This window comes from Schistocerca americana, chromosome 5 (assembly GCF_021461395.2).
Source record: "Schistocerca americana isolate TAMUIC-IGC-003095 chromosome 5, iqSchAmer2.1, whole genome shotgun sequence".
Lineage (NCBI taxonomy): Eukaryota > Metazoa > Arthropoda > Insecta > Orthoptera > Acrididae > Schistocerca > Schistocerca americana.
In genome coordinates, this window is record NC_060123.1 from 229,695,568 (window position 1) to 229,716,594 (window position 21,027).

General features: G+C 41.8%; 1 protein-coding gene across 1 annotated transcript in view; it reads right to left on the bottom strand.

The window, feature by feature from the left end:
* LOC124615775 (solute carrier family 52, riboflavin transporter, member 3-A-like) overlaps positions 1-20,159 on the bottom strand; it is a 102,223-nt gene extending 82,064 nt beyond the window's left edge. The window contains exon 1 of the mRNA XM_047143874.1: positions 20,005-20,159. Coding sequence (XP_046999830.1) covers positions 20,005-20,006 — 2 coding nt within the window. The 5' untranslated portion in view covers positions 20,007-20,159. The remainder of the gene's footprint in view (positions 1-20,004) is intronic.
* Positions 20,160-21,027: the final 868 nt, after the last annotated feature.

The following is a 21,027-nucleotide window of genomic DNA, read 5'->3' on the forward strand; positions in this document are numbered from 1 at the left end:
ATTTTTGAAGATCCGTATGCAAAGGCGAGAAAGTTGCACATATCACATAAGTATTCAAGAAAGATAGTGGGAGTAATGCACTTAATTACAGGCCCATATCATTAACGTCGATATGCAGAAGGATTTTGGAACATATATTGTGTTTGAACATTATGACTTTTTTTATTCCGAAGGGATCAAACTGCTTAGGTCATCAGTCCCTAGACTTACACACAGCTTAAACTAATTTAAACTAACTTATGCTAAGAACAACACACACACACACACACACACACACACACACACACACACACTTGCCCGAGGGAGGACTCGAACCTCCGGCGGGAGGGGCCGTATTATGAATTACCTCGAAGAAAACGGTCTATTGACACACAGTCAACATTGATTTAGAAAACAACAAGCATGAAGTGTTGAGTGCTATTGACAAGGGATTTCAGATTGATTCCGTATTTCTGAATTTCCGGAACGCTTTTTACACTGAACTACACACGCGGCTTGTAGTTAAGTTGCGTGCTTATGGAATATCGTCTCAGTTATGTGACTGGAATCGTGATTTCCTGTCAGAGAGGTCACAGTTCGTAGTAACTGACAGAAAGTCATCGAGTAAAACAGAAGTGATTTATGTTGTTCCCCGAGATAGTGTTATAGGTCCTTTGCTGTTCCTTATCTAAATAAACGGTTTGGGAGACAATCTGAGCAGCCGTCTTAGGTTGTTTGCAGTTGACGCTGTCGTTTATCAGTTATCAGTCATCAAAAGATCAAAACAAATTGCAAAACGATTTAAAAAAGATATAAACGGGGAGAGGCAAACAATCGCAGAATAACGTACTGCTAAAGGAGGGGAATAAGGTAATAAATGATCCACAACACTTAGCAAACTCTGTAAACAAGTATTTTTTGAGTATTGCAGAGAAGTTACAGCAAAAATTCCCCGAAACAAATATAACACCCGTAAATAATATTGCACTAAATAAAATGATGTTACTTCCAACCACAGAGAATGGAGTCAATAAAACTGTTAAAAAACTAAAAAATAAAAAGTCAATAGGCTTAGATGAAGTACCAATGTGTGTACTGAAATAATGCGTAGGGATTATACAAGGCCCCTTAACAAATATGATAAATGAATCCTTCACATCAGGGACATTTCCAGAGCAGTTAAAACAGGCAAGAGTTGTACCTTCGCTTAAGAAAGGTATTGCAGAAGACATAGAAAATTACCGACCAATTTCCTTGCTGTCAGCATTCTCAAAAATAATAGGAGCAATTATGAAAGACAGATTAATGAATTACCTGAATAAGTACAATCTTTTAAGCGAATCACAGTTTGGTTTCCAAAGTGGCAAGAATACGGAGTCAGCCATAGTAGAATTCACAAAGTTGTACTTAATGCTCTTGATAAAGATGAGTGTGTCACAGGCATTTTTTTGGATCTTTCTAAGGCGTTTGATACAGTCGACAACAAGATTCTATTAAATAAATTAGAAGCATTAGGAATAAGAGGGGTAGCTAATGACTGATTTCGATCATACCTAGCAGATAGGGTACAAAGAGTAGAGATAACACGTACTTCAAATAGATCCAAACATTTAGTAGAACAATTATCACAACCAAAATACATTAATATAGGGGTTCCGCAAGGTAGCATATTAGGACCAATACTGTTCCTGATATACATCAATGACGTTCCCACTAGTGTTATTCATGGTGAAAAAATTCTCTTCGCTGATGACAGCAATCTTATACTCACTGAGAAAACAAGGGAACTCCTTGCTGAGAAAGCAAATGAAACTCACAAGGAAGTTTATGATTGGTCAATAAGCAATTAAGTGACATTGAACACAAAGAAAACTAATGCCATGACTTTCAGTTTGAAGAGGAAATATGTTAATGTTAAATTAAATGTAGATGGCACCTCTATAAACTGTGTAACAAATACAAAATTTCTAGATATGAACATTGATTCTCAGTTGAAGTGGTGTGAACACACAAAGGTACTTGCAAACAGAATGTCATCAGCATGTTATGCCCTTAGAATCCTATCATCAGTGTGTAACATGCAGTGTCTTTTAGTTACATATTATTCATATGTACACTCAATTCTTAGCTATGGCATTCCTTTTTGGGGAACAAACGCCGAAAATATGAACACAATTTCCAAACTCCAGAAAACAGCCATAAGAATAATAGCCAAAAATACTAGTCGAGCTCATTGTAAAGATCTGTTCAAAACATTGGGGATTTTGACTGCGCCATGTGAATACATTTACCAGTCAGTTGTACACACCAATAATAACATTGGTAGTTACTGCACAAACAGCTCCGTCCATGACCATGCAACAAGAGATAGACTCAACTTACATTTACTAAGAAAAAAATAAGCATACAACTCAAAACAGCATTTTCTACCAAGGAATAAAACTGTACAATAAATTACCAAAAGAGATTAAAGAAATTGAAAAAATACACTTATTTATAGAGGCAGCTAAAAAGTACCTGTTATGCAATGCATTTTGTACATTGAAGGATTACTTAGATAAAACAGAGTAGGGGTTTGATAAAAAAAAGTGTTGTGCAAATAAATAATAATAATGATTATAAAAATTCTACATTCTACATAACACCTTCACTTCATGTTATTTTCCTTCTTTTTTCCTTCCTAGAAATACTTACCCTCAAGCTATGCATAGCACAATACTAACACCTTTTCCTGTTTCTGAGCTCAACATCTCACTCATTACGGGGGGTGGGGAGGGGTGCTGACTCTAATGATTATGTCTAACTAGAAGCCTGTAAATATATGTGTATACGAATTTGGTTATTTTAAATTGGTCTAAACTTGTAAATACTTTGACATTTCCTATATCCTTGTAAAAAGAGAACTACGGATGAATAAAGCTACTACCACTACTACTACTACTACTATATGTATGGTGCGAAAATTGGCAATTGACTCTAAATAACGAAAAGCGTTAGGTCATCCACATGAGTGCTAAAAGGAATCAGTTACTCGATAAATCAGTCAAATCTAAAGGCCATAAATTCAGCTAAATACTTAGGAATTACAATTACGAACAACTTAAATTGGAAGGAACTCATAGAGAATGTTGTGGGGGAAGGCTAATCAAAGACTGCGTTTTATTGGCAGGACACTTAGAAAATATAACAGATCTACTAAGGAGACTGCCTACACTATGCTTGTCAGTCCTGTTTTAGAATAGTGCTGCGCGGTGTGGGATCCTTACCAGATAGCAGTGACGGAGTACATCGAAAAAGTTCAAAGAAGGACAGCACGTTTTGTATTATCGTGAAATAAGGGAGAGAGTGCCACTGAAATGATACAGGATTTGGGTTGGACATCATTAAAACAAAGGCGTTTTTCGTTGCGGTGGAATCTTCTCACGAGATTTCAATCACCAACTTTCTCCTACGAATGCCAAAATATTTTGTTGACACGAAGCTACTTAGGGAGAAACGATCATCATGATAAAATAAGGGAAATCAGAGCTCCTACGGAAAAATGTGGGTGTTCGTTCTTTCCGCGCGCTGTACGAGATTGGAATAATAGACAAGTGTGAAGGCACTTAAATGTGATTTACAGAGCATTCATGTAGATGTAGATGCAGATGAGAGCTAGATCTGCAAATGATCTTCTATTTCACATCGATGTTCGGGATGACTCTCACCGTGGGATAATCTTTGACAGCTATTCGGGAGTATTGTTAGTAGTCTCACAGAGGACTGCTCATTGTCGGTGCTGCCACCACTGTAATACAGATAAGCTTCTGGTGCTAGAATAGTACGAGCTTCGACCTTTTTCTAGTAGGATTTCTTTACTTCCACGTTCTGTAATCCAGGAATTAATTCACGTCATGGTAATCAAATTGACATCCACGAAGCTGCATAACTCACAGAGGAGAAATATTACCTACAAGCAATCTTCACTACGGTTCATTTTATACACTTCGAATTAAAATTATGGTAAACCATTTGTATACAGAACTCACCTTTAATCGAGACTTCTAATGATTAACTGCAATATTCACCACTTAGCGTGGAGAACAGGGTTCGAAAGGAAGTATCAGATGCGCGTATTCACAGACATTCGACTAATGATGTACATACTCTTAACATATATCAATATCCTTTTTTGAACGAAATAGTATCGCTGGATCTGAGAGTTTATTTAATTTTTGTGTCCTCTTCCGTGTTTATAATTTAACCAAAATCGGAGAGAAGTTTTTGTCTGTGTATTTAGCAATAAAACAAATCAGGAAAATCTGTTATTAAGTATAATGTACGAATGTACGTACACACAGATGTTCTGCTTCTTCTTCAATGTTAAGGAGGTTATAATCTCTCAAATGGTATTAGTGTACCCGAGAAGAAGCACCCCACAGCAAAATAAATTTTGAACTTGTACTGTTAATTACAACGCACATACTGACATAAATTTTTTGAATGGTATTCTTTTTAATGCTACATTTAAATATCAGCCCTTCCATGTACCCATTTAAACGCGTTATACTCCAGGATTGGCTGTGTGCAACGAATACGTTTGAGAAAGTCATTATCTACCCAAGGACCAGAGATTAAATGTGCCAATGCAACAATCTGTGAGATTAAGCTTGCCAGAGAGAAAAACTGTCCATTGAAGAGAATAACTTGACACTGCTGGAAGGGAGATAACTAACAGATGCAAATCAGGTCACTTCTTTGCAATATATCGATTTTTTGGGATTTATTTTCGATTGGCGTCACACGTATAGCTTTTCATTTCTGTGATGCTTCTTACTGGCGCCTTTACACCGATCAGTGAGAACATTACGATCACCTACCTAATAGCCTGTATGTCCATCTTTGGCACGGATAACAGTGGCGACACGACATGGCATGCAAGCAATGAGGCCTTGGTAGGTGGCTTGAGGAAGCTGGAGCTGCATCTGCATACGCCAAGTGACCTAATTCCCGTAAATGATGAGCTCTGACGCCAAGTTCAATCACATCTTAGTTTGGTCGGGTTCAGATCTACCGAGTAGGGGAGGAGGAGGGGGGGGGGCAGGATGTCAATTGAAAGTCGCTGCTGTGTTCCTTGAACCACTCTATCACACCGCTGGCCTTGTGACGTGACTCATCATCTTGTTGCAAAATACTACTGTTGTCGGGAAACTTGGTCGTCAGGAAGGGGTGTACGTGGTCTGCTACCAGTGTGCGATACTCCTTGGCCGTCATGGGCGTTGCGCGAGCTCCACTGGACCCATCGACGCCCATCTGAAAATTCCCCAGAGCATAATGAAGCCGCCGCTAGCTTGCCCCCGATCCGCACCACGTGACTCCTGGTCATACTGTTCTGGCTGTTCACCTGGAAGATGACGGATTCGCGCCCTCCACCGGCCGCTGTGGTCTAGTGGTTCTAGGTGCTTCAGTCCGGCACCGCACTGCTGCTACGGTCGCAGGTTCGAATCCCACCTCGGGCAGGGATGTGTGTGATGTCCTTAGGTTAGTTAGGTTTAAGTAGTTCTGGGTCTAGGGGACTGATGACCTCAGATGTGAAGTCCCATAGTGCTTAGAGCCGCCCATCGACGTGATGAAGAAGGCATCGGGACTCATGAGACCATGCAATGCTCTGCCACTGCGCCAGCGTCCAGTGCCGACGGCCACTTGCCCATTTCAGCCGTAGTTGCTGATGTCCTGGTATTAACATTGGCACATGTATAGCCGTCGGCTGCGGAGACCCATCGTTAGGAATGTTCGGTGCGCTGTGTGTTCAGACATACTTGCACTCTACCCAGCATTAAAGTCTGATGTTAGTTCCGCCACAGTTCGCCTACTGTCCTGTTTTACCAGTCTGCCCGGCCTACGACGTTCGACATCTGTAGTGGGGGGTGATCGCACAGCCCCAAGACGTCTGAACTGTGGTTTCGCCACGTGTTGAAGACACTCACCACAGCAGTCCTCGAACACCCGACAAGTCGAGCAGTTCCCGAAATGCTCGTGCCGAGTCTCCGGGCCATCATAGTTTGCCCCCGGTCGAACTCTGACAGAACGCGCACCTTCCCCATTCTACACACTGATACTGCATGCATCGTGCGTATGTCTGACTAGCATTCATTCCTCGCCATGTGATGCTGCTATCGCCACGACGTGTCTATATCTATGGTAGGTCGGAGGTCTTAATGTTCAGGCTGAACAGTGTATAATGGTGGTGGTACGATTTCTAGAACCTGATACGATCTTGTTACATATGCAATCCTGTCATTTTACGAAATCGTAGCTTAGCGGTGGAAAAAATTGACTTCCAAGACGTGAATGGGATAACGATATAGCGAGATATTTACGCTACTGTCCATTGAAACTTAAAGACTATTAAGGATAACAAATAACGAAATCGGCCTGACTGTGTGGATACATGCCTTACTGAAAAATACCAGTTTATGACTCAAAATATGTGACTTAGCTGAGATATCCTAAACAGCTTAGCGAACAATGTCTGCCCTTCCAGGTAGTAATACGAGGGTCGTCCACGAAGTAACTTCCGTTTCTATTTCCATCCGCGGCAGCGCTACGATCGCAGTTCCGAGCATGCGCGGCAGTTACTCTGACCCAAGGAGAAGACACGTACGCCATTTTCAGATCCCTGCTGCAGACGCGTGCTTTGTAGTGCTTCCTTATAATGTCAGCCGTAATTGAAAATGCCGCCCCGTGTGAAATCAGATCTGTGATTCGTTTTCTAAATGCAAAGAAAGTTAAACCAAAGGAAATTCAACGGCAAATCTGCGAGGTTTACGGACAAAATGCTATGAGTGATACAATGGTTAGAAGATGGGTCAGACTGTTCAATGAAGGACGTGATCAAGCGCACGATGAAGAACGAAGTTACTGATGAACTTGTTCACACAAATGAAGAGAAGATTATGCACAACCGTAAATTTACACTTAGTGACCTTGCTATGGAAGTTTCGCAAATCTCACGATCACTAATTCATGAAACTGTTACTGAAAAACTGAAATTTCGAAAACTGCTCACGCGAATGTGACCAAACCTTACGGGAATTTCACTGGGACGTGTTTGATCATCCTCCGTACAGCCCGGACCTCGCTCCTAGCGACTTTTATGTCTTCTTACACCTAAATTCTGTCCTTGGTGGACAACACTTCAACGATGATGACGAGATGAAGGAACATGTTACCACATGGTTGAATACACAGGCGGCAACCTTCAATGAAGAAGGCATACAAAAACTTGTGCCACGCTATGACAAGTGCCTACAAAATTTCGGAAGCTATGTAGAAAAGTATTTTAACAGTTGTAGATTTTTGTACAATAAATATCTTTTCTATATCTGTACACGTTTGTTTCATGTAACCAAACGGAACTTACTTTGTGGACATACCTCGTATGTGAGACCATAGACATCAACTGAACGGTGTGCGTACTTATTAGGTTGGTGCATAATTTCGTGTCTTTATTCTATAAGTTGAATAAACTCAACAGATACGCATAACAAAGATTTTACTGATCAATAATACATTCTCCTTCACTGTTTACAACTTTCTGTCAATACTGGGGTAACTTTTCGGTTCTGCGAAGACTAGTTGAGCCATGTTCGGAGCCCATTTTCATCCGGAAAGGAAATTCTTTGAAGGCTATTCGATAGAGAGCGGAAAAAGTGAAAAACTGAGGGCGCAAGATCAGGTGACTTGGCAACCCATCTCCTGTATAGCGTTTTTTGTCAGTCTAGTGGAATGCGAGCGGGCGTTATCGTGGAGTAGCGTCACATCACGCTGTCTTCCTCGTTGTTGTTCTTGGATGATGTCTGCAAGACATCTCAGTTGTTGACAATAACTCTCAGCAGTGACGGTTACCTTGGAGATGCGTTTCGTATTATACCATACCGTCGCTGTTCCGCAGTCTTTTGTGGATACGTGCAGGTCGTTATAGAGGGCACTGTTGCTCTGTTAGGCTCAACCATTCCGTTCTTTTCCTTCTGATAGCATAAAGACACCGTTTCTCATCACCAGTAACGATACAGGATAGGAATGGTCGCTGTTATTCATGAGACAACTAATGACGAACAAGCAGAGATGCACATTTGCCCACTCACAGATTTTTGTGATTTTGGTTTAGACCATGCGATTTTTTAACCTTTTCCATTGCATGCAAATGTCGTACGATGGTGGAATGGTCACAGTTCATCACACTGACTAGTTATCCAGTACACCGACGTGGATCATTGTGGATTAATGCGTTTACACGATCTTCGTAAAACTCGGTAGGTCTTGCGGCGGCGCGGTTCCTTCCGACCCTTGACGACGAACCTGCACCTATCTGTGAACATTGTCTCAGCAGATCATCAGTAGGGATGCCGAGCGAAATCTACTGTACTTCGACGTGAACCAGGCTGCAATTAAAGTTACTAATCTACGTTTCGGGAGAAAGTTTTCACTCGAAATGAAAGGTTGGAAATTTTATCCTCTATCGAATAGCCTTCAAAGAATTTCCTTTCCGGATGAAAATGGGCTCCGAACATGGCTCAACTAGTTCTTCGCAGAACCGAAAAGTTACCCCAGTATTGACAGAAAGTTGTAAACAGTGAAGGAGAATGTATTATTGATCAGTAAAATCTTTGTTATGCGTATCCTTAATTAATATATTTTGAAACTTAGGTGAACAAGTATCACTGCCAAGCCCGTGCTAGTCTTAACACAGTCACTCACCATCCCTTTCACTCATGTTAGCAAGTTTGTGGTGCTGCATTTACCGAAAACGTAATGGCTACAAAAATACTGATTGTTTTTGATTGAGAAAGCTCGCCAAATCTCAAGTCCGTCGTTACCTAATGCAGTCACAATTTTTAGCCACCGACCTGCTCAATACGCCACGCGGAATTTATGTCTTTTCTCGTCACAAAATTCACTTAAAAATTCCGAAATTTCTACACACCCATCGGAATAATTACGCCGTCACTTTACAACACTTTTGATGTATGAAACACTGCTAGATCCGGCAACTTATCATTTACATCCGAACTACTACTACACACGTCCGAACTGTTTCATGGCTAGGCTCCGACTCCTCTCTAGAATACTCTGTCTTCTTTACCAGCAGAGAAAGGCGCGCGAAGAATATTGCTTTACTATTGGTCAGTTTACTCAACAGCCAATAACAAAACAACATTCTCCCGCGTCAGTCTGCGTTTTTCATCAATAACCAATCGCAAAATAGTAAACCTAACGACTGCACTTCTTACCGACGTAATTATCTAATATGCTGAAGTTTTGTTTACGCATAAAGTTATTTACTATTGTTATTTATACCTGAATTAACTTTCCCTTTACCATAAACTTACTTTACAAATCTATTCTACAAAAATCCCCTTTGTCCACATCCACACTTCTTCGAAATGTTCCCACACAAAATCCCATTAACTAACTCGTTTAACAATTATCTTCATATTAACCTTAAACCACACTCACACATCATACATACTGCTAAAACACATTTATAACATTTTACATACACAAAAAGGCGTAATAACACTTTGTGAAAATACTAGAACAGTTTATGAAAAATATTCTATCACTTTAGTGCACTCTAGTTGGCACAATCGAAACTAAATCACAGTCCCCTATCTAATACAATCCTCTATCGGCTGATACATAAACTACGTGCGTGTCCAGTCTCGAGTCCCCATCTGTCACTATCCAGCTCTGAGACGCATCTCCCACTTAACCGCCTCGGTATACGGCGGTACGCCTCAGTCTTCCTGATTGCTGTGGGTCACTGAAGTCAAAACGATCCTCCTTAAAACGAGAAAACCATTTTCTTGCCGCGCTCTGTCCGATGACATTATCCCCATACAAGGTGCAAATGGTTCTGGCTGCCTCCGCTGCTTCCAACCCTCTGTTGTCCACAGACAGAAGAAAGTGTAGGAAATGTTCCGATGTTGGGACGCCATTTTCTGGTGTCCATAGCTCCGCTCACTGTGTCTAGACAAAATGACAGAATGTAAACTCAAGTAACAACAGTGAACTACAAGTAAAAAAATAACAATCGATAAATAAACTCATAGCAATCGGAATGCGAATATACAAAACAAAAACGCTGCGAACTTATGCACCAACCTAATACTTCGAGGCTGAACATGAACAGGACGCGAGCAGTTCCGTATCACAGCTAGTAAAGAGAACTTTTTAATATCTCGGGATTTGGGAAAGTAGAGTGAAGCGAATTGTAGAGAAAAACGTCATGTCCCGTATCACAAAAAGGGTCTGGCAGGGACAGGATTTTGCACTGGACAAGTTTAGAAAGGGAGTCCTCAGGCGGAAAATCTATAGTTTCCAATAGTACGGGTGTATTTGGGAAGTTGAAGACTGAAGTGGAAGACTTTCCTAATATGAGTGAAACAACCCATTGGCGTGCTATTCGGAAATGGGGCTTCAAGTACAAAAAGTTCAACAAAAGAAACCAGTTCTGATGGAAAGTAACCGAGTGGTAGGAAAAAGAGACGAGGTCTTGCGTGAAATAAGACAAAAAATGGCTCTGAGCACTATGGGACTTAACATCGATGGTCATCAGTCCCCTAGAGCTTAGAACTACTTAAACCTAACTAACCTAAGGACATCACACAACGCCCAGCCATCACGAGGCAGAGAAAATCCCTGACCCCGCCGGGAATCGAACCCGGGAACCCAGGCGTGGAAATAAGACACTAGCGAAACACTGGATGAACTGTTTATTACAATGATGAGAGTTACTATGGTGTAAACCATTACAGAAAGTTTGTATGGCAGGGTAAAAAATACCTTATGCGTCAGAAAACTTATACGAGTACGGTTCTCGCAGATGAAGTGTTTCAAAAGTGGAGTGACTGGAAAGGGAGTATTAAAACACCGACCGGGTCTGGAAAAAGGATTATAATGCGCCACATTGGGAACGAAGACGGATTCATACAAAATGATGAGTTATGTTTCACTGGGCAAATAGGAGGTGCAGATTATCGTTCTGAGATGAATGCCAGACACTACGAAGGGTAGTTTAGGAGCATTCTTGAAACATTTCTAAACAGACCTACGATTATTATAGACCAGGGCAAATGCCACAAGCTGATAAAATCCCTCCGTCCAAACAGAACTCGGATGACCCAACAATACCAACCGATCGCCCTCTCATCCTCAGCCAACAGGCGTCACTGGATGCGGATATGGAGGGCCATGTGGTCAGCACACCGCTCTCCCCACCTTATGTCAGTTTCGTTACCGGAGCCGCTACTTCTCATTCAAGTAGCTTCTCAATTGGCCTCACAAGGGTTGAGTGCATTCCGCTTACAGCAGCATTCGGAACACCCAGACGGTCACCCATCCAAGTGGTGGCCAAGTCCAGCAGAGCTTAATTTCGGTGATCTGACGCGAATCGGTGCCCGGAGGAATTACGTGTCATGTGAACAAACGCCAGAACAGATACGCAAAAAAAAAAAAGTTCACCGTCTTGGCATTGCAATAAAACTACTGTTGATCCAAGTAGATGACTGCAGTAGTAGCAGCAAGACCTCAGACAGCAGCGAAAGCGATTAAGGTAGGTTTCATTTCATTCATCATTCTTCTCTGCAAAATTTTATTCGGGCTAATCGATTTTTATTTCACTGTTAAAATGTACAGTACTTTTCATTGTTCATTTAATGTCAGCCACAGAGTGTACTGGAATGCGAGTAAGATGTTGCTATTCTTCGCTGGTGAATAGGCGCTCATAATAATGGCAGCGCATCGGCATGATAACTAGCTCCATTACAGCCCCGCAGGCTTTACAGTCACTTAAGTGACAAACGTGAGGATTAATGATTAGTAATGACATGCGATGTAACCACCAGAAGTTCAGGCTTTACGTCCGTGCTTTCTCCGCTACGATAGCTACAACGGTACGCTCAATCGCAGCGTCTTGCGTTTGATATAGGGTTAATATCGGAAAATAACGAAAATACACTTGCAAACAGAAAAGGGTTGTATCTTCAAACTGTGCAAAGAAAATTTCTTCCCTAATTATTGTCTGCTTTCTATAACTCCTCGAATCTGACCTTCATCAAAACATGTTTGAAAAGTATGCATTCCCTTAAACATTACCACTTTTGTCGCCCTCTTTTCATCTAAAATGTAATGTTCATTCATCAAATAAAAGCAGATAGTCCCACAATTCCGACAAAGTACAACACATCGATGTTCCTCGTTCTGTGTAACCAAAATATGAGCTTGAAGGCAGGGGTCAATCACTATGAAATGAATAACAGGATAGGGCATAGTAGGTTGCGGCTGTTAAGGAGGGCATATGCCAGGGACGAAGTTCGTGGTTTAAGAACAGAAGGAAGAACGGAGGCGTATGGAGGGTAAATTTGGATGTAGTGGCGGACCAGGGGACCTAAATGGGTGATTAGTGGCTTGACTTAGGAAGCTGGGACTGGGTTTTTCGGCTGCTGTACTGGATTCGAAAGTATTATACAGACGGAAAGAGATGTGCAAAATGGATGACATGGTTAAGGATGCCAGTGGGTGAAGGTAGGCTAATGGGGAACGTGAGTTGGAGTACATGTCTTTCTGGTATATCAAGGGAATTTTATCATTTAGAAAGAATTTTCCTTGGCAATAAACGATCCACAGGATAGAGTTTCATGACACCGTGGTATACCGGTTTATTAATTTGAATGAAACAAACTCAATACGAGTAGTTTTGAGAAGCGCATATCGAGACTACTGCGTGATGAAGTTGACAATCGTGCAACATAAAACTAAATTTTTTTGTCACAACAAATGCGTAAAGATAGTCCAATTCTACAAACTTGTGGGTCCTGAAAAGGAACTTACTACTTGTTATATGACCTTTATATGTTCTTTTCAGCCAGTTCGGTCTCATCTTATCACCATCTGAGAATCACGTGTAGGATAATTAAAGGTTATTCCATGTCGCAAGCTTACGGACCTCCTTAACAACACGTTAAGCAATAGATACTAGTACTTTCAGAGATATTCTGACAGTGACAGAAGCAGAGTATTTAAACTAAATGATGGTTTGCCTCAAGGATCTGTTCCGGCTCGCTTTTCAGTTCGTACACACACGTCTTACCGAAAACATGTTCATGGAAATTCATTTATGCTGTGACTTTTTTTGGTGTCTCAGACCTCCAACACTTTATCCACAGATATGGAAGCCTTTGATGTTTGCTTTAAGATATGGTGTCTCTGTCTAAAACTTCAGAAAACAGGTACAACTGCATTTCACCTAGCCAACAGACAGGCAAATTACAAACCTAAGAAGCCATATCTTGTCGTACTGCAGTACACCAAAATACCTAGGGATAAAGTAGATAGAACTCTGACTTACAAGCTGATCTTGGAAATGTAACAAATTCTTCAAAAACTTGCTGGTACCTCATGGGGAGCTAATGCTCAAATTTTAAGATCCACAGTCTTAGCCCTGTCATTCTGTTGGTGAATACTCCTGTTCGATCTGGTTTAATAGTGCTCTCACTAAGAAGATCGACATGGAACTCAATATGGCAGTGCGAATAATTACGAGGTGTATTCAGAATACAAACACCCTATGGTTACCTGTTCTCAGCAGTATCACACCTCCTGCTCTAAGAAGATCAGAAGATTGTTCTGGAACAATATTCAGATGAATCCTCAGCTATCCATTCATCGAGATATTGCACAAGCAGAACGCCAGCACTTGAAATCAAGCAAACCGTAGCGGCGCAGAGCAATTTAAACGCGATCGGACAAACACTGACGACGAAGCGAGCTACAGACCTTTCAGCTCAGTTCATCAAAAAGTAAACCATTGATAAAATCCATGATATGATAACGCAGGGCCAACGAATTAAAATTCGTGAGACAGCTGACACTTTAGGCATCTCAACTGAGCGAGTGCATAGCATCTAGCACCGAGAATTGGCTATGAAGAAGCTGTGTGTAAGGTGGGTGCCACGATTACTCACAATCAACCAAAAGCGCATCCCGCACAACACTTCGATAGAATCGCTTGTGATGGTTAATCGCAATCCGCGAGACTTCTTGCGCCTTTATGTGACTTGATGAAACCTGGATCCATCATTACACACCAGAGTCTGATCGTGCAACGAAGAAGACAAATATCATTTTGTCAGCTGATAACGTGGTGACCACTATGTTTTTGGGATTCTCAAGGAATAATCCCCATAGATTACTCGAAAAAAGTCAGAACCATAACTGGATCCTGTTTAGCTTCATTGTTGGATCGTTTGAAACTTGAGTTGGCTCAAAAAAGACCAAGTTCGGCACACAAAAAAGTGCTCTTTCACCAGGATAATGCACCATCCCGCACATCAGTGGAAGTGCATGAATTGGGCTTTGAATTGGTTTCTCATCGACCCTATTCCCCAGACTTAGCACTATGTGACTTCTTACTGTTCTCTAACTCGAAACTCTGCCTTTCTGGGACGAAATTGTCATCAAATCAGGAAGTGATAATTGCAGTTAATGATTATTTCGCAGAGTCTGACAGAACCTTTTTTACGACGGAATGAAAAAGCTGGAGGATAGCTGGGCTAAGTGTATATCCCTCAAAGGAGGCTATTCAAGAAGTATGGTGAGTTGTTTACCCAACAAACATTATTTCTTGCTTTTTTACCAGATTTATCAAACAGCCCTCGTATATTGCCGGCGCATTGGTGGGGACACGACGACTATCATGCGAAATGGGAATCAATGGGTTCAGGAGGGCCATACTCAACCTATACAGGATCTCAACGTTCTCACGTGACTAACGTCTAAGAGGACACACGTATCGTTAACTCCTCTGTGCAGGATCATATAGATAATTCACGTACCTTGAGTTAGGAACTGGAATTGTTTGTTACAAGACAAGTACCAACATGGACAGAGCGACGACGTGTGGATCATCACGTGTTGCCACTATAGCAAACTTTGTTCCAGCTTCCTGTCACACGGCAGAAAACAAACACGCTGGTAGCGCTACACTCGATAAAACTGGCTCAAGAAGTGGCACCACGTCCTCTGTTCAGATGAGTACAGGTTATACTTACAGCATCGAGTTGGACGTGTCCGTGTGTGGAGACTCCTTGGTGAACGTACATTGCCAGTGCATTTGCCCTCGTCTTCCGGGACCAGCACTTGGTGTGATAGTATGGGGTGCCACTGGGTACACTTCTAGTTTGCATAGCCGTAAACTGAACAGCGGCTGTTAAATTTCTGACATGTTAAGTCCAATGGCTGTGGTCTGTTTTAGAGGTCTCCGTGACGCCATCTTTCAGCAACGTAGCCAAAGGTGACAATACTGTCCATGCTGTCCTAATCTGACTCGATACAGAGGGTGTTCGACTGTGACACTGGCCTGCACGTTCACCCATTGAAGCCACGCGGTCACGGGTTGATGAGCAACTGGCACACTACTCGCCAGCCATTACGACTGGTCAACTCTGCAGTTGAAGCAGCATGGAATGAAGTACTCGTATCTGTCATCCAAGCTCAATTCGACTCGATGCCCAGACGAATTGGAGCAATTGTTGCTGTCAGGGTATCAGCCCAACTAATGAACGCTGTACATTTCAGATACACATTTCATCGTGCATTCTTTCCACTTTACTGTTTTCACACTGTTGTGGTTGGCAGGAGAGCCAACACCGTGTTACTAGAGGAGGCCGAAAGGCACGCGTTTTAGCTCACGGAGGCTGGCGTGAGGTCTGGAACAGGACAAGGAAATTAGAATTTAGAAAAACGGACTTAGCTGGTGGAATACTTAACTTTCATCCATTGATGATGAACGTCGCTCTTGACGGTACATGATTCACACTATCAATAGTAACTGAATATGGCGCCTTGCTAGGTCGTAGCAAATGACGTAGCTGAAGGCTATGCTAAACTATCGTCTCGGCAAATGAGAGCGTATTTTGTCAGTGAACCATCGCTAGCAAAGTCGCTTGTACAACTGGGGCGAGTGCTAGGAAGTCTCTCTAGAGCTGCTGTGTGGTGGCGCTCGGTCTGCAATCACTGATAGTGGCGACACGCGGGTCCGACGTATACTAACGTACCACGGCCGATTTAAAGGCTACCACCTAGCAAGTGTGGTGTCTGGCGGTGACACCACACACACAATAACTAAAATTACTATGCTCTATGCTCCATAGTGTTGCCATTTTAATAGCCAGCAGTGCAAATGCCTCCTGTAATTCTCCACAATCTATTCTATCACTTGCGCCTTGTTCCTGCAGTGTGCACAGGGTTGGCGTGGTTAATTCGGATTTGGCATGTTAATGCGAAGGGGTGGCCGGATGCCCTTCCTGCCGCCACCCCGTACCCCCCGGGATGGAATCAGAGTACCCCATCTGTCTGCGTCTAGTGTAAATCATCGAAAAGTGCAGATGTGTTTCAAATGTCTGAGAGTCGTTTAACTGATGCGGCACGTGGGGACCACCCCAGTATTCACCTAGAGGGATGTGGAAAACCGCCTAAAAACCACATCCAGGCTGGCCGGCACACCGGCCCTCGTCGTTGATTCGATCCGAGGCCAACGCGCCTACTCGAGTCCAGGAAGCAGCGCATTATCGCTCTCGGCTAAACTGACGGGTCTAATTCTCCGCAATCCCCTTGCTACAACAATCTTTTCATCTCCATTGCGAATTTGATCCTTCTTCTGACATCACCAACACCACCATTAAATCATAGCAGTATTAACAACATTATCGCTACGTACACTCTAATACAAACGAAACGACGCACCACGAAGGAGTTATGCAGATTGGTCACAAATTCATATTAGTACAGACATCAATGGAGAATCAAAATAGTGGATTTTGACGGCCGATGGATGAATGTGTGACGCTGCAGCGCAGTTTCACCGCACAGCTGGCTAGGATTGTAAACAGAGGACATGCTGATACCAAGACATAAAGTCTTTGCGAATTCGATTCTGTTGTTCAGTTGAGTTGGACGGCAACTATGCACTGCAGATTGGTGCGTTAACATTATAATCAAATTTCAGCGTTTGAGAGGGGACGGGTATTTGGGCCCAGAGACGCCGGCTGGAGTAACTGGCGAATCACTCGATATTTGAATAGGAGCGATGCCACAGTTCGACGATGTTGGCAGGAATAGGTGGAACATGGCCGAACACAACGCCGAGAAGAAAGCAACCAACCTAGGGAGAGCCCTAGGCAGAGCCCTTACAGCACAGCCCTTCATAGCAAGCCGTCTTGGTCTTACACTTCAGCAAGGTAATGCCCATCCCGCACACGGCAACAGTTACTACTGCTTGTCTTAGTGCTTACTAAACCTCACCTCGGCCAGCAAAGTCGCCGGATCTCCCACCAGTTGAGAACGTTTGAAGCATTATGGACACAGCCCTCCAAACAAATCGAGATTTTGATTATCTGAAGCGCCATTTGGATAAAACTTGGCACGACACCCCTCAGGAGCTACATCCAAAAAGTCTATCAACCGATGCCGAGCCGAATAACTGATTGCATAAAGGCCAGAGGTAGACCACAGCGTCATCGACTTGTTCGGTTTGTGGAAACCTTTCTCTGAATAAATAATCTAATTATTCTGAGACTGTAATCTATTGTTTGTCTGTACATGTGCAGCACTTCAGATTTTCGTCCCATTCGGATAATTCCTTCATGGTGCGTCTTTTTTTGTCTTAGAATTCTTAGAATGTATTTATAACTGGCATTTAAATTGCACGTCAGTGTTTAAAATTTGTAAAAGTGTCATTTGTGCTTAGTGTTAAAGCCAAAATTATAGCCTCATCTTATCTAATACAACATCTGTAAATCATGTTTGAGTAACTATACGGAATTTAAGACGAAAACGTTATTGTAGCGATTTTTTCACTGAATCAATAAGTAATGCTGCTGCACAAAAGGAAATCATGTAAAATAAATTATAGAGTAATCTCCTTAGCTATTACTTATGGGACTAAACTGCTAAATATACGACTACTTAAATAGTAACTTGGAGGCCAGAAAACATTCCACAGAAAATACTGGCAGCTATTATATTTTAATCATGAATTTGGAAAATGACTTAAGCCCGTAGAGGTAAATTTTCAGGAACAACAAAGAACGGTTTATTATCTTACTGAAGCGAAAACCGGTTTATATTGTCGTACAGTATGATACGTAAAAATAAATGACATAAAACTGTTATTAAAAGAATGAGATAAAACTGGTGCCATTATATTGTCGTACGGTATGATACGTAAAAATAAATGACATAAAAGTGTTATTAAAAGAATGAGATAAAACTGGTGCCATTTTCATGTTAAACTTCCTTTCTTCTATTTTCTTTCCTAAAAAAAAAAAAAAGGTGGAACTTATGTCGTTTTTCAAATGAACTTCTGTTGCGTTCCTCACGCAATTAAAGTCTGATATATAAACACATATGTATTTTGTTAATTGAAAATTCAGAATACAGAGAACAGTAAATCATCAAGGGGAATGAAACATATAGAAAAAACTTTCCAAAATGGAACTACGATTTTACTCATCTAACTTTGTTTCCCAAGCCACAATTTTTTTTTTTTTAAATGCTTTGGACTCATCACTGTCGGGTTGTACTTGAGGATTCTGCGTGTATCTTGAATTTTGATTTCACTGACTGGACACGCATCATTTGGATAAGCATGTCTAGTTGCTAGTCCCAGAAGATAATAGATATGTTGGACAGAGGATGAAAGAATGTTCAACTTTTCCGGCTCTGAATGGTATTGCCAAAATTATTCCGCTCCATTTCACAGAACAGCAGAACTCCATAAAGTTGGAATAGTAAACAATACATTTTTTTCTCTAGGAACGTCCTTAAAAGAAGTCACTATGGAATTGACATTTATTTTTTTAGTAATGTGGCCGCCAGTTGTTGACCTACGTTTCCACATGTCATCGTGTAGTGTGTTTTTATAACTTGAAGTCCCCTCCTGCTAGTAGAAATAATTGTCCTCAGATAGGGAAAAGGAGTCTGATGTTCAAAAAAATGCATCTGGGCACTTACAGGCATTAAAAACCTGGTGAGAGTATTGTTCTTATTCTGGCGGGTATTGAAATAATGGAGGAGGAAAGTGCATGCCTGATAAACGAAACATCTAATGTCCTAGAATAAGGCTGTTTTGCTGGCAAACACGAGTATTCTGTTACAGGAAATAATTAATGTACAAAAAATGCGGACTAAAGTCATTTTGGTCTAAGCTAGGCGAGTTAGACATCGGAACGTGGCTGTATTCATAACGCAAAACCATGAAAATGTGGACTTTAGTCGTTTTGCAACTTCACTATTCATTTGGATGAACTGTGTATTTATTTTCAACACGAATTCGGTCTGCAGTCCTAGATGAAACCGAATGAAGTACTGCCGTGAAGTGCACCCCTACCACCGAGAGGAGACGAGTTCACGTATCAGTGCGGTCATCCAGAATTTGTCGCGCTCAGTTTTGCCGTACTCCACTTCCGCCGAGTAAAACTTTCTCAGCTGATCTATCCCAAGTTCGTGACACTGCTTCTGTTGTGTCCACTCAATCCCGCTGTCACAACGCTGACGTAATATTCGTATACCACTCAGACCAACTTTGATAACACATTGCAACGCCAAGGAGCCCTGTTCCTGAACCGGAATCGACGAAATGTGTATTGGCCACTCGCAGCTAACGTAGAGAATGTTAATCGCAGGTTTTTGAAAACTGAACTTGTTTCATAGCAACGAAGGCGAACATAAGGTGAAACAATATTGAAAAGTTTCTCACCCGATCACCGTCGACTTGCTCGTACTGTCACGGACTACGCTTCCTGATGGGGTCGTGGCTAAGCGTGTTTAGGAGATGACGCGCTAGTGGGTGCGTCACTTAACCACAGCTTATTCGGGAAGTTACGGTGTGTTAGTGTGTAGTGCGACGATAGAACGGCACTTCAGCATGCGAGAAACGCTTTTTCTAATGGCTAAATCGATTAGTAAGTATTAGCAATAACATACATGGAGACGACTGCATCCAGAAGACTTGTTTACAGCGCTGATCTTCAAAGGTTGAAACACTTCTTGTAGAGCGAGTATGTAAACACAAACTCATTTAGTCCTGAGACATGTTTTCAGTTTCAGAGACTCCGAGCCGCTAGCAGCTACTGACTGGCAGGAAGGCAACCTTCGTGTAGTTAAACACGACGCCGCTAGATGTCGGGAACGTTCAGGAACCACGCGTGACCCCGCCTCACGCGATAAGGAAGTGACAGTTCTTCACAACAGCCCAGCTGTAGCGGAAGGGTCACGGCGGAAGTACGAATATGAGTTCCAATGAAAAGACAGCCGTAGAACAGTTAGACGAGTGTAGTTTTATGTGTTATAAAAATGCGACTATCAATTTTTAAGAAAACATTTTCTTTCTCAAAATGTTCCCGTTTGACAACTATACCAGGTTCACTAGACCTGCTGTATAAACGTCCAGGCTTTTCGACTGATACGCTTCCTGTGCAAACCTAAAAGGACGAATTTAATAGTGAGTAGCACATTGCGTACTATCTGCAGAAAACTGTGAGAAGTGAAATCGCAACGATTCGGTAACACCAAAAAATGATTCATGGCATTAGTGAACTGAAGGGCGTTTTAAAAAAACGACTACCGATATAAATAAACGTTGTAGCGAGGAAAATTGTTTGTTTCAGTGGCTCAGTCGTATGTTTTACCCGTTCGAACAACAATCATAGAAAGAATATTAGCGGCTGCTTGTTGGTTTATTTGGCGAAGGAATATTTTTGAAATTTCCTTTCAGACGTTAGCTTTGCATCCACTTCCAGGATGCTTAAATATTGAAGGTTTACAACAAAAATGCAGGGACATCATTTTACATCGTCTTTTTAAAATAATGAGGAGTCCTTTAAAAAACTTTTTCTTTACTGTTCTAGACCCAGGAGTCTTGAGAGTACCGATTAAATAAACCACATAAATAAAGACCTACATATGAAAGCAGATATTAATATTGAACTTAACTACATTCGCAATGAT